General features: G+C 46.6%; 1 protein-coding gene across 3 annotated transcripts in view; it reads left to right on the plus strand.

Annotated features, from left to right (window-relative positions):
• The window catches only part of igsf9b (immunoglobulin superfamily, member 9b), a 41,236-nt gene that overhangs the window by 7,132 nt on the left and 16,613 nt on the right, over positions 1–17,491 (plus strand). For all 3 annotated transcript variants that reach the window (XM_034212530.1, XM_034212532.1, XM_034212531.1), the window contains exons 3-6: positions 7,326–7,532; positions 14,563–14,709; positions 16,233–16,384; positions 16,579–16,696. In XM_034212530.1, coding sequence (XP_034068421.1) covers positions 7,326–7,532; positions 14,563–14,709; positions 16,233–16,384; positions 16,579–16,696 — 624 coding nt within the window. The remainder of the gene's footprint in view (positions 1–7,325; positions 7,533–14,562; positions 14,710–16,232; positions 16,385–16,578; positions 16,697–17,491) is intronic.

Genomic DNA, 17,491 nt, shown 5'->3' on the forward strand with positions numbered 1-17,491 from the left:
ACTGGGACCCCAAAACAGAGACTGAACAAAAATAAAGTTTCAAAGAGTTTATTTCACCAAGTAATCCAAGGCAGGTACTGACGACAGGGAGCTTGGCTGGCCGTAGTAATTCAAAACAAAGCTGCAGGAAAACGTTCCCGATCAAAACTCAAAAAGAACTCCTTAAACAACTGCAAAAGACTCCAGGCTGCAGAAAGGCACTCCGGACCGCCGGACAGCATGAAAATACTCTGGCAGAGAAGTGAGGTGAGGGCCAGGCTCTTAAAGAGCAGGTAATCAAGTGAGTGGGGACAGGTGTGCCTCATCTGCAGCCAGGAGTAACCAGCCACGCCCCCCTGTCACACACCAGCCCTGCAGAGACAGAAAGACAGAGTAGTGAGGGGTAAAAGGAGCACACAACAAGTAAAACACAAAAACAACAAAAGCCCCATGCAAAACATAACATTACCCCCCCCCCCCCCTCAACGGACGCCTCCTGGCGGCCTACCAGGACTATCCGGGAAACGGACATAAAAGTCTCTCAAGAGTTTTGGGTCCAAAATGAGCGAGCGAGAAACCCATTGTCGCTCCTCTGGCCCATACCCCACCCAATCCACTAAATACTGGTATCCACGGCCCCACCTACGAACCTTCAACAACCTCCGTACAGTGAAGGCCGGGTGGTTGTCGATGAGCCGGGGGGGTGGAGGGGGTTTGGTCGGAGGGCAAAGAGGGCTGCAGGAAACTCTCTTAAGGAGTGACACATGAAAAGTGGAGTGCACCTTCAAGGCAAGAGGCAACTTAAGCCTAACCACACTAGGATTGATGACCCGTTCTATCTCATAAGGTCCAATGTACCTGGGAGTGAGTTTCCGAGAATCCGTTTGAAGAGGGATGTCACGGGAGGAAAGCCAAACCTTCTGGCCCGGTTGGTAATCCGGAGCTGGTCGTCGATGACGATCCGCCATCCTCTGGTTCCGGGCGGAGGTGCGGGTAAGAGCTGCCCGGGCTTCACGCCAGACTCTGCGGGCTCGCCGAAGATGCCCCTGTACCGAGGGAACTGCCACCTCTCTCTCTTGAACCGGGAAAAGGGGAGGTTGGAAGCCATAAAGGGTGACATACCCGTGGCAGAGCACACCAGGGAGTTGTGGGCGTACTCAACCCATGGCAGATGAAGAGACCATGAGGCTGGGTTTCGAGAGGCAACACAACGAAGAGCCGTTCCTAGATCCTGATTTGCCCGCTCCGTCTGGCCATTGGTCTGGGGATGGTACCCAGAGGACAAACTGGCCGACGCCCCCAATGCCCGACAAAAGGCCTTCCAAACTTGGGAGGAAAACTGCGGAACCCTGTCTGAAACAATATCCTGAGGGATACCATGCAGCCTAAAAACATGCTGGGTGAGAAGAGTGGCAGTCTCGAGGGCAGAAGGTAGTTTAGGCAGGGGGACGAAGTGCACAGCCTTAGAGAAACGGTCAACGATGGTCAGAATAGTGTCGTTGCCGTCTGATGGTGGGAGACCAGTCACAAAATCCACCGCAATGTGGGACCAGGGCCGGTGGGGAATGGGAAGTGAGCGAAGAAGGCCAGCGGGGGCCTGATGTGAGGCCTTGCTGCGGGCACAGACGGAACAAGCTGAGACATACTCCTTTGTGTCTGCGGACATAGTGGGCCACCAGAAGCGTTGTCGAATAAGGGCCAGGGTCCGATGAAAACCTGCATGGCAGGCAACTTTGGACGTGTGTCCCCACTGGAGCACTGGAGATCTAACATCGGGGGAAACGAACAACCGGTCTGGTGGACAATCCTGAGCCGCTGGATGGTCCTCCTGGGCCTCCTGGACCACCCTTTCAATCTCCCATCTAGCTGCTCCCACGACACAGGAATATGGCAGAATGGTTGCATCTCTTGAGTCCTCCACTGGGGAAGCGAACTGCTGGGACAAGGCGTCGGCCTTCACATTCCTGGAGCCAGGCCGGTAGGTCAAGGTGAAGTTGAACCGTCCCAGGAAGAGAGCCCACCGAGCCTGGCGTGAGTTGAGCCTGCGTGCAGAGCGAAGGTAAGACAAATTCTTATGGTCCGTCCATACTATAAAAGGATGGTTGGCTCCCTCCAGCCAGTGCCTCCATTCTTGAAGGGCCAGAACCACTGCCAGCAACTCCCGATTACCAACGTCGTAATTCCTCTCAGCAGGGGTCAGCCGACGAGAGAAGAACGCACAAGGGTGGAGCTTCTGGTCTGCGGGGGAACGCTGGGATAAAACTGCCCCCACTCCAGAATCAGAGGCATCCACCTCCACCACAAACTGGACCCCTGGATCAGAATGAGAGAGCACAGGAGCAGTGGAAAACAAACATTTCAGTCTTACAAAAGCTGCCTCAGCTGCAGGAGACCACTCAAAAGGCAACTTGACAGAGGTGAGTTTAGTCAGAGGCACTGCTACCCTACTATAGTTCCGAATAAACCTATAAAAGTTTGCAAAGCCCAGAAACCTTTGCAACTGCTTCCTGTTAGAGGGAGTGGGCCACTCGGTCACTGCTTGGACCTTGGCGGGGTCAGTCCTTAATTGTCCTTTGTCGACGATAAAACCCAGGAAACTCACAGAAGAGGCATGAAACTCGCACTTCTCAGCCTTAACGTACAGTCTGTTCTCAAGAAGTCTCTGCAGTACCAGCCTAACATGCTGGACATGCTCCTGAAGAGTGCGAGAGAAGAAAAGGATGTCATCAAGGTACACAAAAACAAACCTGTTTAACATGTCACGCAATACATCATTAATCATAGCTTGAAAAACCCCAGGTGCGTTCGTTAACCCAAAAGGCATTACTAAATACTCAAAATGTCCCCTGGGAGTATTGAATGCAGTCTTCCACTCATCCCCCTCCCTTATTCTCACCAAGTGGTACGCATTGCGAAGATCTAACTTAGTGAAGATGGTGGCTTCATGAAGGGGAACAAAGGCTGAGTCTATGAGTGGAAGGGGGTACTTGTTCTTGACTGTGATCTCATTAAGCCCTCTGTAGTCTATGCAAGGGCGTAGGGTCTTATCCTTCTTGTCCACAAAAAAGAAACCTGCGCCCATAGGCGATGAAGAGGGGCGAATAAGCCCAGCAGCGATTGAGTCAGAGATGTAACTCTCCATGGCCTCCTTCTCTGGCCTAGAGATATTGTACAGTTTACTGGACGGAAAGGGGGTGCCAGGGAGCAAATCTATGGCACAATCGTAGGGCCGGTGAGGCGGCAAGGATAGTGCGTGGTCCTTGCTGAAAACCTCCTTGACACTGTGATATTCAGGGGGTATAGAGGTGAGATCAATGGGTTTGAGGGGGTCTGGTGCTCTAGTAACTGTGGGAGGTACAGCAGAGTGTAAGCAATGAGAGTGACAGAATAAACTCCAGTTAATGATAGACGAGTTGGCCCAATCTATGTGGGGGTTATGGAGCTTCAACCACGGAAAACCTAAAACGAGTGGCGACATGGGTGAGGGGATAAGGTACAGGGAGATTATCTCGTGATGGTTGCCAGAGATCTTGAGGGAAACTGGAGCAGTACGGTGAGTGACTTGGGCTAGGAGTCTCCCATCTAAGGCAAACACATCCTTAGGTTCTGGAAGAGGCTCAAAAGGGAGTTTAGACTGCATCACAAAGTCAGAGTCAATGAAATTGTCATCCGCACCAGAATCAATCAAGACCTGCAGCGGAAGAGAGTTCTGAGACCAGGAAATAGTACCTTTGACTGGGATGCGGTTGGAGGAGGCTGAGTTTATAGAAGTGTGGCTCATCAGTGCTCCCCCTGTCGCTGATGAGCCATGTCTTTTGGCAGAGAGGGACAACCGGCGCTGACATGACCAGCCTGGCCACAGTAGAAGCAGAGTCTCTGACGAAGACGGCGTTGACGTTCTGATGGAGTAAGCGTCATCCTTCCCAGCTGCATGGGCTCCTCCATAAAGAAGGGAGAGACCTGGGTAGCTGGAGAAGGTCTGGGAGGCCCGGAGTCAGGAGGATGGCGAGACGGTCCAGAGAATGCCGGCCGACTAGGAAACTTGGACGGAGGGGGAAAGGAGGTGGAGCTATGCTTTCCTGATCTCTCCCTACGCCTCTCGCGGAGGCGGTTATCTAATCGTATCGCTAGAGAAATCAACTCCTCTAAGGAAGAGGTTTCATCCCTAGCAGCTAGTTCATCCTTTAACTCATCATTAAGCCCTTTATAAAAAATTCCCAGCAAAGCCATGTCTCCCCAACCGCTCTCAGCTGCAAGAATGCAGAAATCAATAGCAAAATCAGCAACTGAGCCTGAACCCTGGTAGAGTGAAAGGAGTCTTTTACCAGCCTCCTTCCCCCTCACTGGATGATCAAACACTCTACGCATCTCTGCAGTAAAAGACGACAGACTGACTAATAGGCGAGTTGCTGTTAGATATGGCAAGGGCCCATGCTGCTGCTTTCTCACTCAGTAGGCTCATGATGAAAGCAACCCTAGTTCTATCAGTGGCATAAGTGAAAGGCTGTTGCTCAAACACAAGACTACACTGGTGTAAGAACTGACTACAAGACCCTAAATCTCCTGAATACCTGACGGGTGGGGGATAAAGGGCTCACGAGGATTGCCGGGCTGTCGTTCCGGATCAGCTTGAGGTGGAGGAGCAGGGTCTGTAGCTTGAGCATCGGCAGTCAGCGGGAGTGTGGAGAGATGTGCTGCGACCTGTTCCATACGGCCTCCGATGTTGGTCACACCGGCGGTTAAATCCCGAATCGCTTCCATAACTTTCTGCAGAGCTCTGTCATGTTGCCCTATCATTGCCCCTTGAGCAGCAAGCGCTTCCCTGAGTCTCTCATTCTCTGCGGGGTCCATATTGGCCAGAGTATTCAGTGACGGTTAGATACTACTGGGACCCCAAAACAGAGACTGAACAAAAATAAAGTTTCAAAGAGTTTATTTCACCAAGTAATCCAAGGCAGGTACTGACGACACGGAGCTTGGCTGGCCGTAGTAATTCAAAACAAAGCTGCGGGAAAACGTTCCCGATCAAAACTCAAAAAGAACTCCTTAAACAACTGCAAAAGACTCCAGGCTGCAGAAAGGCACTCCGGACCACGGGACAGCATGAAAATACTCTGGCAGAGAAGTGAGGTGAGGGCCAGGCTCTTAAAGAGCAGGTAATCAAGTGAGTGGGGACAGGTGTGCCTCATCTGCAGCCAGGAGTAACCAGCCACGCCCCCCTGTCACACACCAGCCCTGCAGAGACAGAAAGACAGAGTAGTGAGGGGTAAAAGGAGCACACAACAAGTAAAACACAAAAACAACAAAAGCCCCATGCAAAACATAACACACCCAGCTGTTTTCCTCCATTTGTCCCTACCATTTGTTTGCACAGCTTCACCAAAAGTATTTATAGTGGTGCACGATAATTATCGGTCCGATATTAGGAATTATGACGTCATCCCGATAAACCCGATAACAGTATTAATAGCCCCGATAATATACAATATATTTTTTGGGTAAGAAAAAGAAAAAAATACTGCGGTGTGGGTAGATTGGGATGAGGGGCGCTTGTTTTTCTCTCGGCTCCTCCCGTTTTGCCAGTACTGTGGTATTAGTGGTTTAGGAAGAGGGGAGTTTTTCACAAATCCAGCGCTCCCTAACTCATGCCTGGCTGTGACGTAAATGGTGTGCGGCCGTGAAGCCAGGACAGTAAACAAACATGTCGCCGGTAGTATGGGACTATTTCACAGTTCCAGAGTTAGATAGTTCGCTTGCTATTTGTATTAACAAATGCAATGCAGAAGTTCCACGAGGAGGGAAAAAGGCAACGAGCTATAATACTTCCAACCTGATTTGTCACCTGAAACATCGCCATCGCTACGATGGTGTGTTAAAACCGTACGAAGACGCCTGCACTGCTAAACTAGCGGCGAATCCAAAGCCAGCTGCAAAGGCACCGGGGCTTTTACCTATCGACGAGGCTTTTGAAAAAGGCAAGAAGTTTGCCAGAGACGACCCCAAGGCTAAAACGATCTCTAACTTCATCATAGAAATGATGGCGCTTGACGAGAGTCAAAACTGTTCTTGGCTTTGTTTTGTTCATAGTAGTAATGCTCATGTCATTTGCTCACTACTAGTCTTTTTTTTACCACCAGGTGTGCAAAAACTACAGGTACATTTAATATATATATATATTATATTATTATCGGTTATCGGTATCGGTCTTGAGAAGCAGGAAGTTATCGGTATCGGTTTCAAAAACCCAATATCGTGCATCCCAAGTAACCAACGTAAACAAGACTAGCTGTGTTTCCCCCTTGTTATGGTAAAGCATCGTCAAACATTTGGCATATGCCGCTGTGAGCTGCCTACATACAGTTTAATGATTAATCTGGCACAGCTCCCATTGACTTACATTGGAGAAAGTAAAGAGGAGGGCTTAACAACATGGTCATGAGTGGACGAGAGAGAATGGGGCCAAAATCCAACTTAAATAATATCTCTGGGTGTGGATTTAGATCAATCTGGGATTTATGCTACCCCCACCCGGAGGCACGCTTCTCTGTGTGCGTGCATGTGTTTGTAAAAGGGGGGGGGGTGGGATTGATTGTGCTGATCCACAGACCATGTGTGTACCCCAGGGGGTGGTGGGAGGGTGGCTGGAGAGAGCACCAAGGGTCCTGCTGTCCTGCATCACAGTGACACAACCCCCCCCCCCCCCACCACCACCCCCCTCTGAGAGTAAAGTAATCACCAGACCAGATGAGTAGCAGAGCAAACACTGGCACCCAGTTGCGCGCACACCCATGAGTGCTCATGGCAGCAATGGGAGGGAGGAGGTACAGAGAGGAGACACTGCTCCACGTGTCACTAATGGGACTGTGGTGTGTTTGCAGGCTTTGAAGCTTCATGTTCTCGTCACAAAATGGCACACAATTGTCTTACATGCCCTCTGATGGCCCAGGTTTAATCAGAGAACACTATCCGGATGTCATAGCCTCTGTCTGATCCAGTTCAACAGAAGTATTCATGGATCAGTTGTCGTGTCTTTTAATCTGTCAGCCAACAATTGATCTGTGTTGTCTTTCACCTCTGTTGTTCTGCTCTCTCCCAAGACACTGCTACAAATATTTCATAAACTGTTCTCCACATAGCAAACCATTTCTCTATAATGAATGACCTAAACAATTCCAGAGAGGTTAATCCGGCCTCTCTGGCAGCCATTACTCTCTTTAAAAGGCCCATATGTCTCAGCGCTTTGTAGAGCATGATTGATGTGTTGTTCCCATGTTCTCTGTTTATTGCCTGCTGTGTTATCAGCAAATCCCCTGCCTTATCCTTGTGATATGCTATTGCTCTTACAGGTGTGTCTCAAGGTGAGGCATCATTGGTCCCGGCCAGAGAGGGGGCCTCTGCAGAGCTGAGCTGCAATCTCAGTCCTCCGTCCAAAGAATTCACCACCCCAAACCTTTTTCCTCTGCATGTGGTGGAATGGGTGCGCCTCGGTTACAACGTTCCCATCCTCATCAAATTTGGAGTATACGCTCCTCGAGTTCATCCAAACTACAAGGGTAAGAGATATACAGATGTGTTCAATTATATCCTTTCATAAATTCTTTAAAACATGTGTTACTGGAAATCCAATCCCTTTATTGAACTTTTCCTACTGCTTTAGCGATTGGACTGCACTCAGACCGTATTGCGGTTCTCTGAATACATTTTTTTGAAGACAACAGAGAGCTGACTCTGTCTAATATCATGGCAGTTTGTTTCTGAAAGGATTCATATAACTGACCCCTGATTGACAGATTTCTCTAATTATGGTCCAGTAGATTTAAGTGAGGGGGTTGGGGGTGTCCATGTGTCAACATTTCTCCTTACTTTGAGTTACATTCTTCTGTCCTGTGTTGCCAAGGACGTTACACTGGTTATTAAGGTAGACTTGGGAACAGGAAGTTTGGATGAAACAAAACTCTGAATAGGTAATCCATCAAAACCACAATCCCTGTAATTACCGCTGGTGTGTGTTTCCAGACTGCATTTGCTGTGAAGGGAATAGGGGAAGGGCGAGAATGGATGGAGGCAGTAAAAGGGGGGTGGGGTAGCTGAGCAAGAACAAGGGGGGGTACCAGTAACGCCGTGCATGGGGGGATTAGGAGTGTAGGTGGGGGCTTGGTGGTCTGATGACAGTGTTTTATTAGTATGCTGAGGGGTGACCCAGTAAGGGGAGATTGTTGTGCTGGAAGGAGGATGGATGAAGCAATGGGAATAATGGGAGTTTTCTTGCTAGAGCCCTATAATCCCGTCATTGTCTACCAGGGGACAAAAGACAAAGAGGGGTATCACAACCTCCCCTTGCTTAGCCAAAGCCAACAGTACCACTGGAACCCCAAATCCCATACTGTTCCAACTAGGTCACTGAAATGTACAGGGAACCTCGCCTAAAAGCCCTCTGCATTTTTCCTATTGGAACTTATTTCATCAGGAGCTCCCACTGAGAATGAAAGCCTCTAATTTAGAAACATGTTGTGATGACTCGCAAACGGCTTTTGAGGTCCGGAGGGTCTAAACCACAAACAGGCCTCCCTGGCCAAGCAATTTGGCTACATGTGTTTGGCATGTTAACCCTCTTGTAGGCCATTAACCATTTCATTGTTTGTCATCTGATGCACAAGCAGCCATAATGAAGTAAACAACATTGCAGAGATGTGGCTCAGAGTGGGACACTGATGTCCTGACACTGATGTCCTAATGTTTTGCCATATCTATCCCTTGTGTGTAGTAGTCTGGTGTGGGCTTTACCCCTGTCTGCCTCAGATCCTCATATCTCCCCTCCTGCTGGAGGCAGATGGCGCTATGTGAAGCGTGTCAGCACAGTGGGTCTAATGTATTCTACCCTCAAATTAAAAATGTTGGGGGATTTCAGATTTAACCACAAGACAGTCAAGTAGGGGACCATTTCCTGATCTTTGTCTTGGCTTGTCTGAGATCAGGAACAGAGCCGTGATGAGGCTTGTACTGTAGGGGTGGATTTACAACATAATAGCTGCTTGCAATAAAGCTAAGTAAGGTGTCAGACTTCAATATGTATGACTGAATCTAAGTGCTTTCATGTCCTTCCCTTGGTGGTCTCATTGCATTGCAAATGCTGTGCATTTAAGTAGACTAAAATGAAAACATAAAAGCATTCTCAAAGGCTGTCTGTCCTTGGTCTGCTGCTTTGTCTCAAGCTCACTGATGCTATTGGCCATTTTTAGAAACAGAGATGGAAAAATCAAAGCAAGCGATATCTTTGCAGACTATTTCAGTCGTCCATTAAACCAACATTTTTTGATACGATATCAGGTGTATTTGAGATTACACTCTGCATTTGAGGAGTGTCACAGCTGCTGAGCGATGTTCATCGACCCCATTGGAAACATAGGTCACATAGGGCTTTTCCAACAAGGCCGTTTAAGGGCTGGTTCGGAGCAGGAGCAGTTTTTCTTGTTTCCACTGCAGAGGCGCTGGCTCTCTGTTGAAGGTTTTCATCAGAGCCTGGTGTAAGTTTTATGTAAGCAACAACAGTACATGACGAATACGACGAATAGTAGAAGTTGTTGGAGAAGTCATGCTTCCAATATAATTTGGTTTTGTGAAAATAACTTAAAAAAGAACACAGCTCTAAAGCAGTTCGCCAGCTTTGTTACCGTGAATTAAATCTGCGGTGGTTGCTGGAAAGAAATTGCAAACCTACACTAACCCCAGCACAGAACTGGAACTGATCTCGTTTTACTGGTAAAGGGGCCTGAGAGCCTCTCTTTTCTGTCGAGTGAATCGGGAAGGACTTAGTACCCCTCATCCCGCTTGCTCTGTGTATCGCACCCAGCATGCCCTGCAGGGCTGAACATTACTCAACTCACAACAAAGAGGAAACAGCCGGATAAATTCTGACTGACACATTATTATAGTCAGTTTGAGATGTATTTGTTGAGACAATATGTTCCAGTCTTGCGATGTCAGGATGGTTTACTGTTGCAGAGTGAGATCAAATGTCTCCTGTGTGCTGAAGTAAATCAGGAGAGACTGTGAGCAGGGGAATCCGACCTGAGGTTAGAACCACAATGGGCAAACCCCCGATCTCAGCAGGCCTCTATCACACTCTCAGTGTGACCTCTGAACACTGGAGAAGGTAGGGTCTGAATTTGTCACACACACACACACACACACACACACACACACACACACACACACACACACACACACACACACACACACACACACACTTAAATCTACTGAGGCGCACACACACAAATCCTGAACTCTAGAACCTTTGAACAAGTAAGCTTTTGCAAACATGAAGTTATTTGCTGTAAAGTCCAGCTGAAGGGAGAAACTGATCGCCTTTGTCCATCAATAACCTGTTATTCCGCTATAACTAGACCCAGATGATGTGTAGCAAACAATGACACAATGAAAGAAGAATAGGTGGCTGCAACTTGGTAAATTCCTCCAGGCTTAGAGCAGCGGCCATTAAAAAAGCAACATTTCCTCATGCCTGAGGTGTGAACTGTTCAGATTAGTATGATGAGCATGAGGTCACAGTCCGTGCTGTTCTGGTCATTTATATATCCGTGGTGTCCAAATGTCACGGCTGTACGATTACTTTTATGCAAGTGAAGTTTTTTTCTTTTTTATGAACGTTGCTTTCAATATTTTCAAGATTGTAACACATTTGATATTCCATTATATCGTTTTTGAAGACTTTAAACATTTCCCTGATGGTCACTCACAGAGTAACTAAAGCAAATGTCAAGCAACTATTAATAATTAACAGCAGTGTTATCTCCTACTGACCAGAAAACAAAGCTCATGTTTTGTACTGGAAAAGTGTTCAAACACGACTCGTAATCTCGCTGGACCGAAAGCATTTTTCAAAAATCCTTTTCTCTGTGATCATGTACGAGGGCTGATGTCGGCGGTGAGTTGAGTGGCCGCTGTAGTGAAATGTGGCACGTGAGCAGTGTGTGCTTGCTGGTGCAGGGGGTAACAGAGCCGGACAGGGCGAGGGGGACAAAGTTAACTGTAATCTATATCACGACAAAGAGCTATTCATAAGAGGGTTAAACTGATTAGGGAGACAGGAGGATTGAAGAGAGAAATTTGGGAGAGTGGGAGGGGTCAGCTGTCAGAGGCAGGGGGCCGGTCCCAGACTTATGATTGTATTCAAATCAAAACACATCCCACAATGCACCTCCGCTCGGCTCTCTTATGCACATACGGAAGGACAAAGAAAAGCAGTGCTGATGCTTCTCATAACAGAATAATCTGTCTTCCTCCACAGCCTCCGTGATGGTATCGCATCTAATTCACTACCCCCTCATGTATTTCTACATCAGTAAGTACCAGTGGGAACCCCCAGTACAAAAATCACATGTTGATTTAATTCCACTGGAGCAATAACAGCCTTATCCTCGAGTTTCAGATGCCACAAGACTAAGAAAATACAGTGAACATGCAAATAAAGTGCTGTAAATCTTAAATCGGACTGACAATGAACAAGATTTATGTGGGTAAAAATATATGAGGTGTAAAGTGTCAGCTCGGTTGCATGACAGTGGTTTCAGTCGCAGAAAAAGCCTCATAAATCTTGTTTCAAAAAGAAAAGAAAGATAATATGATATCAGAATCCGAGACAAGCCCAGCTCCTGGCCAGCGGCACGGCTCTGAAAGCCGAGTTCTTCCTAACCTGCCACCACTGGGCGAGAACCTGACTCCCGCTGATATGAAAAGGGTGCGTCTTAGGGGTTCACACAGCAGTGTTTCCATTTTCTACTCTTGGCTGCACTGCAGCTCGATCTGTTGGAAACAAGGGGCTCATTTTAAGGTAGAGTGGAGCTGTCATGTGATAGCTGCTGGAGAAGGAACAAAGACAGTGAGGAGGAGGAGGAAGAAGAGGAGGGGGATGGACAAGAGAAAGGAGCAGCAGCTATTGTTTCAGACATTCTCCCCGTCTAACATAGAGTCTAATGATGTTTGTGTCTTGAGGATGGCTCGTGGACATTGTGCTAATGTTGAACCAGGGGGAGTGATGAATGTGTCTGCAGGGGAGTTACGGGGCAAAGAGGTCAGAAAGGGCATCCTCTCATAGCCTGTCAGTGGATTATTGATGCACACAATTCGAGTAGCCTCTCCGTAACCTCGCGCTCAATTCCTCTTCGATTGAAAACAGGGAGGGTTTTTACTGATATGACTGATCATTTTCAATATTAGTGTTGTTGTCATTGCAGCATATTTGCATTGTATCTCTGCATCAGGCCACCAGAGAGAAAAAAAAACCTTTGCGCAGAGCACCTGCCGAGAGCCATTTGAGATTTCAGTTCAAGTCCAGAAATGCAACATTCAAATTTAAATAAAGCAACATTTGTCACACAGCGTCAGCCTTTTGTCTGTCAACAGACTGAGTAGAATAGACCCTTTTTTTCCTGCCTCTCATTTATTTCTCTCACTCTTTTCTGCCTCTTGTTCTGCTTGATGTGACACAAGACAGTTTTTTTGTACATCTAAACAAGTTTTTCCCACTTTGTAATTGTTCAAACGTCTGACAGTAGAATCCCACACCCCCTTCATGATCGACCCTCCCCTTCCCGTGTTTCTACAGCAACTGAATTCAAATCCAAACCTACAGCCCGGGCTTTTTCTGGGTCTCATTGCTATGGTAACCTGAGAGAATGAGTGGGGGCTGCCGTCTCTTTGTAGTGATGGACAAGAGGGAGGCTACGGGAAAGGGTTAAGTGTTCGATGGCGAATCTAGAATTCCCCCCCGGGGGCAGGGCGCTCACTGGATTTTGAAAATCAACTTGTGTATACACACCCACGTGCTTCTGAACCCTCAGGATCTGTGCACACGGTCCGTCTGAGGGATTTCCAGTTGTTATAAAAAAAAGTTGCTAACAGCCACTGTGATCTCTTAAGTATCCCATAATATATAACCACGCAGGGATTAGCTTCATGTTAAAGAGGGTTTGTGTGATTTTGCACGTGAAAGTGTTTTCCCTCTCGGCCTGCAGTGTGGCAGGTTATTCCGTGTCCAGCTGCATAAAGGTTGCACAGGAAATGGGCAGCCAGGGGAGGATCCCTCGTACAGAGAGGAAAATGCCTAAAGTTATCCCCACACCTGTTATCATCCGCCTGCACATTTCCTCTCCCATGCCCTGCCCAGTTGTTTGAAAGATGCTGTGTGAAACGAGAGGCATTCATTTTATGGTGCCTCTAAGTGAGTGTGCACCGCCCATCAAACACTGGTCGGTCTTTTAGGAGGTCAGTCAAACATTAAACCTAACTATTAAGCACAGCAACAGCCCCAGTCAGGAATGCAGGGTTAATTGTTAGCTATTGTTGTCTGCCTTAACTCTCAGTGTGTGCTTCTCCCTGTCTTAAGGCCACGTAAAGGGTTGGATGTATTTCATAGCCTGTAGGCTCTGCTCCAGACACGCTGTCTGCAGGGAACGCGGTGTGAATAGTGAGGGTTTGGGTTTCTCCTGATATTGTTGCCTTAGGACATTCAAGAATGATCTGCTTTTATCTACTGGGGGAGAATCTAAAGATCAATTTATGATTTATTTTTGTATGCACAACTTTATCCAGAGAACTGAATGTGACAAACAATACCTTTTATCATATGGGTCTAAACAACCTGTTAAATGCAAACGCGTATGACGAGATGCCGGAAACTTCTCCACTGTTTACTTTCAAACAGCTTTGTCCAGAGCCTTGTATGAGCAACGTGTGTGTTTTCCCCCTGCACGCATCCTTCTGCCATTTAAAGGCCTGATATTGAAGGGGGGAGAAAAGAGTTCATTGAGAGACAGCATAAAAGGAAGTGGGGGTGGGTGGGGAAGGGTAACTCCAGTACCCTGAAAACCAGTCTGCAGTCACCAGGCAACCAGCAGATCAAGTTTCAAAGCCTGACAAGGAGTTGTAAGAAGTACAGAGAGGAGGAGAGGCAGTGCGGTATGGGTGTGTGTGTGATAGGGACATGTGTATGTGCTTGTGCATGGATCCATCTGTGTGTTCACACCCAAGGTCAAGGCGCGAATCAGCCATGCTTCCCTCCATATTGTTTATCTCAGCCCAACTTCCCCTCATTGATAAAGGAAAACAGACTACTACTGTTATAAAAGAAGAAAACAGATTGAATGAAGCAGCCTTGGAGTATTTCTGGCATGCTCATCAGAACTCTCCACTCAACCATCTTCCAAACCCTAAATGACAGGACGCCAGTTTCATCTGTAATCATGCATGTCATTGCAACACGAGTGATTCATATGTTTGCACTTAATCTCAGGGCCACTGACTGCTCATCGTCTGAGCTGCACCGCCCATATTTTCATAAATAGCAATCTATGTGGTTAGTTATTTGCGAGCAACATTAGAGCTACGATTGGCTGTTAGAATAAAGACTTGACTGTGGCCTTTTGTGACACTGGATGCCGGTCCCCTCTGCATGGTAAGCCCTCTTCTTGCATGTGCTGACTCTGCCAGTCTGGTTGTGTGTGTGTGCTGACCCTCTCTCTCTCTTTCTCTCTCTCACCCCTTCCTCTTTGCCCCCTCCTCCCACAGGCCGTGTGTCTCTGACCCGGGGTGCCTCTCTGCGGATTGAGCGGCTGACCCTGGAGGACGAGGGCTGGTTCGAATGTCGCATCCTGCTCCTGGACAGCAAAAAAGACGACTTTAGAAACGGCACATGGACCTTCCTCTCCATCACAGGTGCAGCACTGCAGGGCTTTGGGGACTCGGGAGCAGCTTCTCTCACTGCTCATCACTGGCACTGTCCTTGTTTAGATCAGCCACAGCAAGGAGCCTGGCAGGGTGTCAGAAGGCCCTGGCAAGCTGAAGTGTTGTAGCAGCGATCAGAGCAGTGTGTGTGACGCTCTGCGCTCACACTGATCACATCCCATCATGGCCTGCTTTGAGCTGATGTCAATGTAGGAGTTGATCTAAAGAATGATAGGAGTAAAACAGCGAACTTGGACATTGTGTGGGCTAAAGATTATGCTTAAATCTGAGTTTTTTTTCAATCACCTGCTTCCCACTTTGTCTCAAATACACACACACACACACACACACTCGTTATGCCACAGTAGAGTTTAAAGCTCCATTGAGAGTGTGAAGACGGGATGTGATATGATTGTACTGCACTAAATGAAAGGTCTGCATGTGCTGAATCAGGTTGCAGGTGAACACTGGACACCTTTGTACATAACGGTATTATTACATCATTCCATGTATTGTGTATCACCCGTTACCCAACAATATATCTGACAATCCCAAAACCAAACTTGACAGTGCATTGGTCATAGATGATGGCATATTAATCCAAAACCCTCTCCAATTCCATGAGTGCATATATGTTTGCCGTAGATGGATGTAAAATCACGAAACCGTTTTTTTCTTCAATAGAGTGCTGCAGGAGTTCTAAACCCCTGAAAGAAAATGGTTTGTTTTATGTGTTGGGGCCCTGACATGAGCCCTGTAATTAACACAAGCCTAAGAGCTTTGTACATACATGTGCACCATACATGTGCATTTTTACCCTATTACATGTGGTTATTTGTAAAGATTATTTTTGCTGAAACGTGTAAATATCACAAACATTTTTCTTGCTAAAGAGCTTATTTTCTGCAATAATCCCAAATCGCTAAATGCTAAAGAATAATTAGCTTTTTGCCCAGTGAACTAGCATGATGCCTACTTCCAGGCCAGCCTACATACATATCTTTTTCCACTATAATCACTCTATAACACAGACAAAACATAGCAGTCTCTCAGTCAACATCATTGGACTTGCTGCTTGTTTTCATGGTAGACTCATTACCATTTGTGGTACTTAAAATCACACATTTGGAAGCATTAACAGGGTCTCTTACTAAATGTGTTGATTCAGTAGAGTACAAAATATGGTTATAAACAGCTCAATTGACAAGTATACTTCACAAAATGCGTATCTCCACACAGAGGACATACAAGGTCTGGGGATCATACAGATAAACCAGATGTTTTAAGAATCAAACCAGTCACAGGTGATCCCTCTCATATGTTTTACCATTATTTAGGTTTACCTTTTAAGCATTTGTTGAGGAGTTGTCCACCTTTAAGATGCCCTCATTGACTGTCGATTGTCTGCAGTAAGTGCAAAAAGTCAGCTAAGTGCTCTGATCGTCCTGTCGATATGTCCCATTTAAAAAAGGCAAGTAGAAATAACCCATACATCTGTGCTCCCTTTGTCCTAGCTCCACCTGTGTTTATAAAGACTCCTCCAACTTTCGTGGAGGTTCTGCTCGGAGACTCGCTGACTCTCAGCTGCGGAGCCCATGGCAACCCTCGACCAACTGTTGTCTGGCATAAAGATGAGAGCCGAATCGAGAAACATGAAAAAATTAAAGTGAGATGAATTAACAGATGGCATTTGCAGTGTTTTAATTAAATACTTTATAATTAGCATTTTCTGTAAGAGTTGGACTTTGATGTTGCTTTGAAGCAAAGTGCTTTGTTGTCCTCTCGTTGACAGCCTCAGGATCTTCCTCCGACTTTTCTCTCTCTTTGATCCTCTCACTCTTCACCTTCGCCCCCTTCTAGGTGCTCAATGGTACCTTGTCTTTGGCCTCCGTCGAGAGAAATGTTTCAGGAACATACAAATGTCACGTGTCCAACTCCGAGGGGAATCTCACCCACTTCCTGCAGCTGCAGGTCAAAGGTCAGTGTTGAACTGTCAATCATCAGGGGAGAACTGAATTCCTGCTTATCTCTTGTCCAGCATACACTGTGATGTTCAGGTGAACAAGACACCAAATTAGTCAAAGGGAGGTTTTTAAACTACGCTTTGAATGTCTGTTATTTTCTGACGTCATACTGACACTCAAACTAAAGAAAAGGCCAAATAAACTAATGGGTAAAAAGTCTTAATTGGGACGAATTGACTTATCTGATGTTAGTGTTTTTCTGATCAAATGTACTTTCTTTAATGAATACATGTCAGGTCAGTCCACACCATACATGCTGTGAGTGTGTTTGAGAGAGATTGACAAAAAAAGGGCAAGAGAAGCTAGAAGGTGGACTGTTGCACGCAGGCGTTCCGTAAGTTATTCATAACTGCTGCTTTCCCCCTGTCTGCTCTGCTGAACCTGTCATTTTTTATAGTAAGCTTATCTCGGCATGCTTTACTACTTTGCAGCCACCACTGGAAACTTATCCTACAAATATTATAATTCTAATAAAATTGGTGAAGCCTAATCATAGTCTGCAACCGTGCAGCAGTACCAGGTTTAAAGAGAACAAACAAACGCAAGATGCACATCAGTCGACTGTCAATGTTATAAATGAAGTTTTGAACTGTTTGGTAAAGCCCTATAAAGTAACATCTACAAGGTATGGTTTTCTGGAATACAAAATATCTATGTTATCCTGTTCTCATCAAAAGCTTTGAGATTGTGTATGTGTTACCACCAAACCCAGGGAACAGGTGGAACATCCTGGTTACAGAGTGTATACT

The sequence above is a fragment of the Gymnodraco acuticeps genome, unplaced genomic scaffold (genome assembly GCF_902827175.1).
Source record: "Gymnodraco acuticeps unplaced genomic scaffold, fGymAcu1.1, whole genome shotgun sequence".
Lineage (NCBI taxonomy): Eukaryota > Metazoa > Chordata > Actinopteri > Perciformes > Bathydraconidae > Gymnodraco > Gymnodraco acuticeps.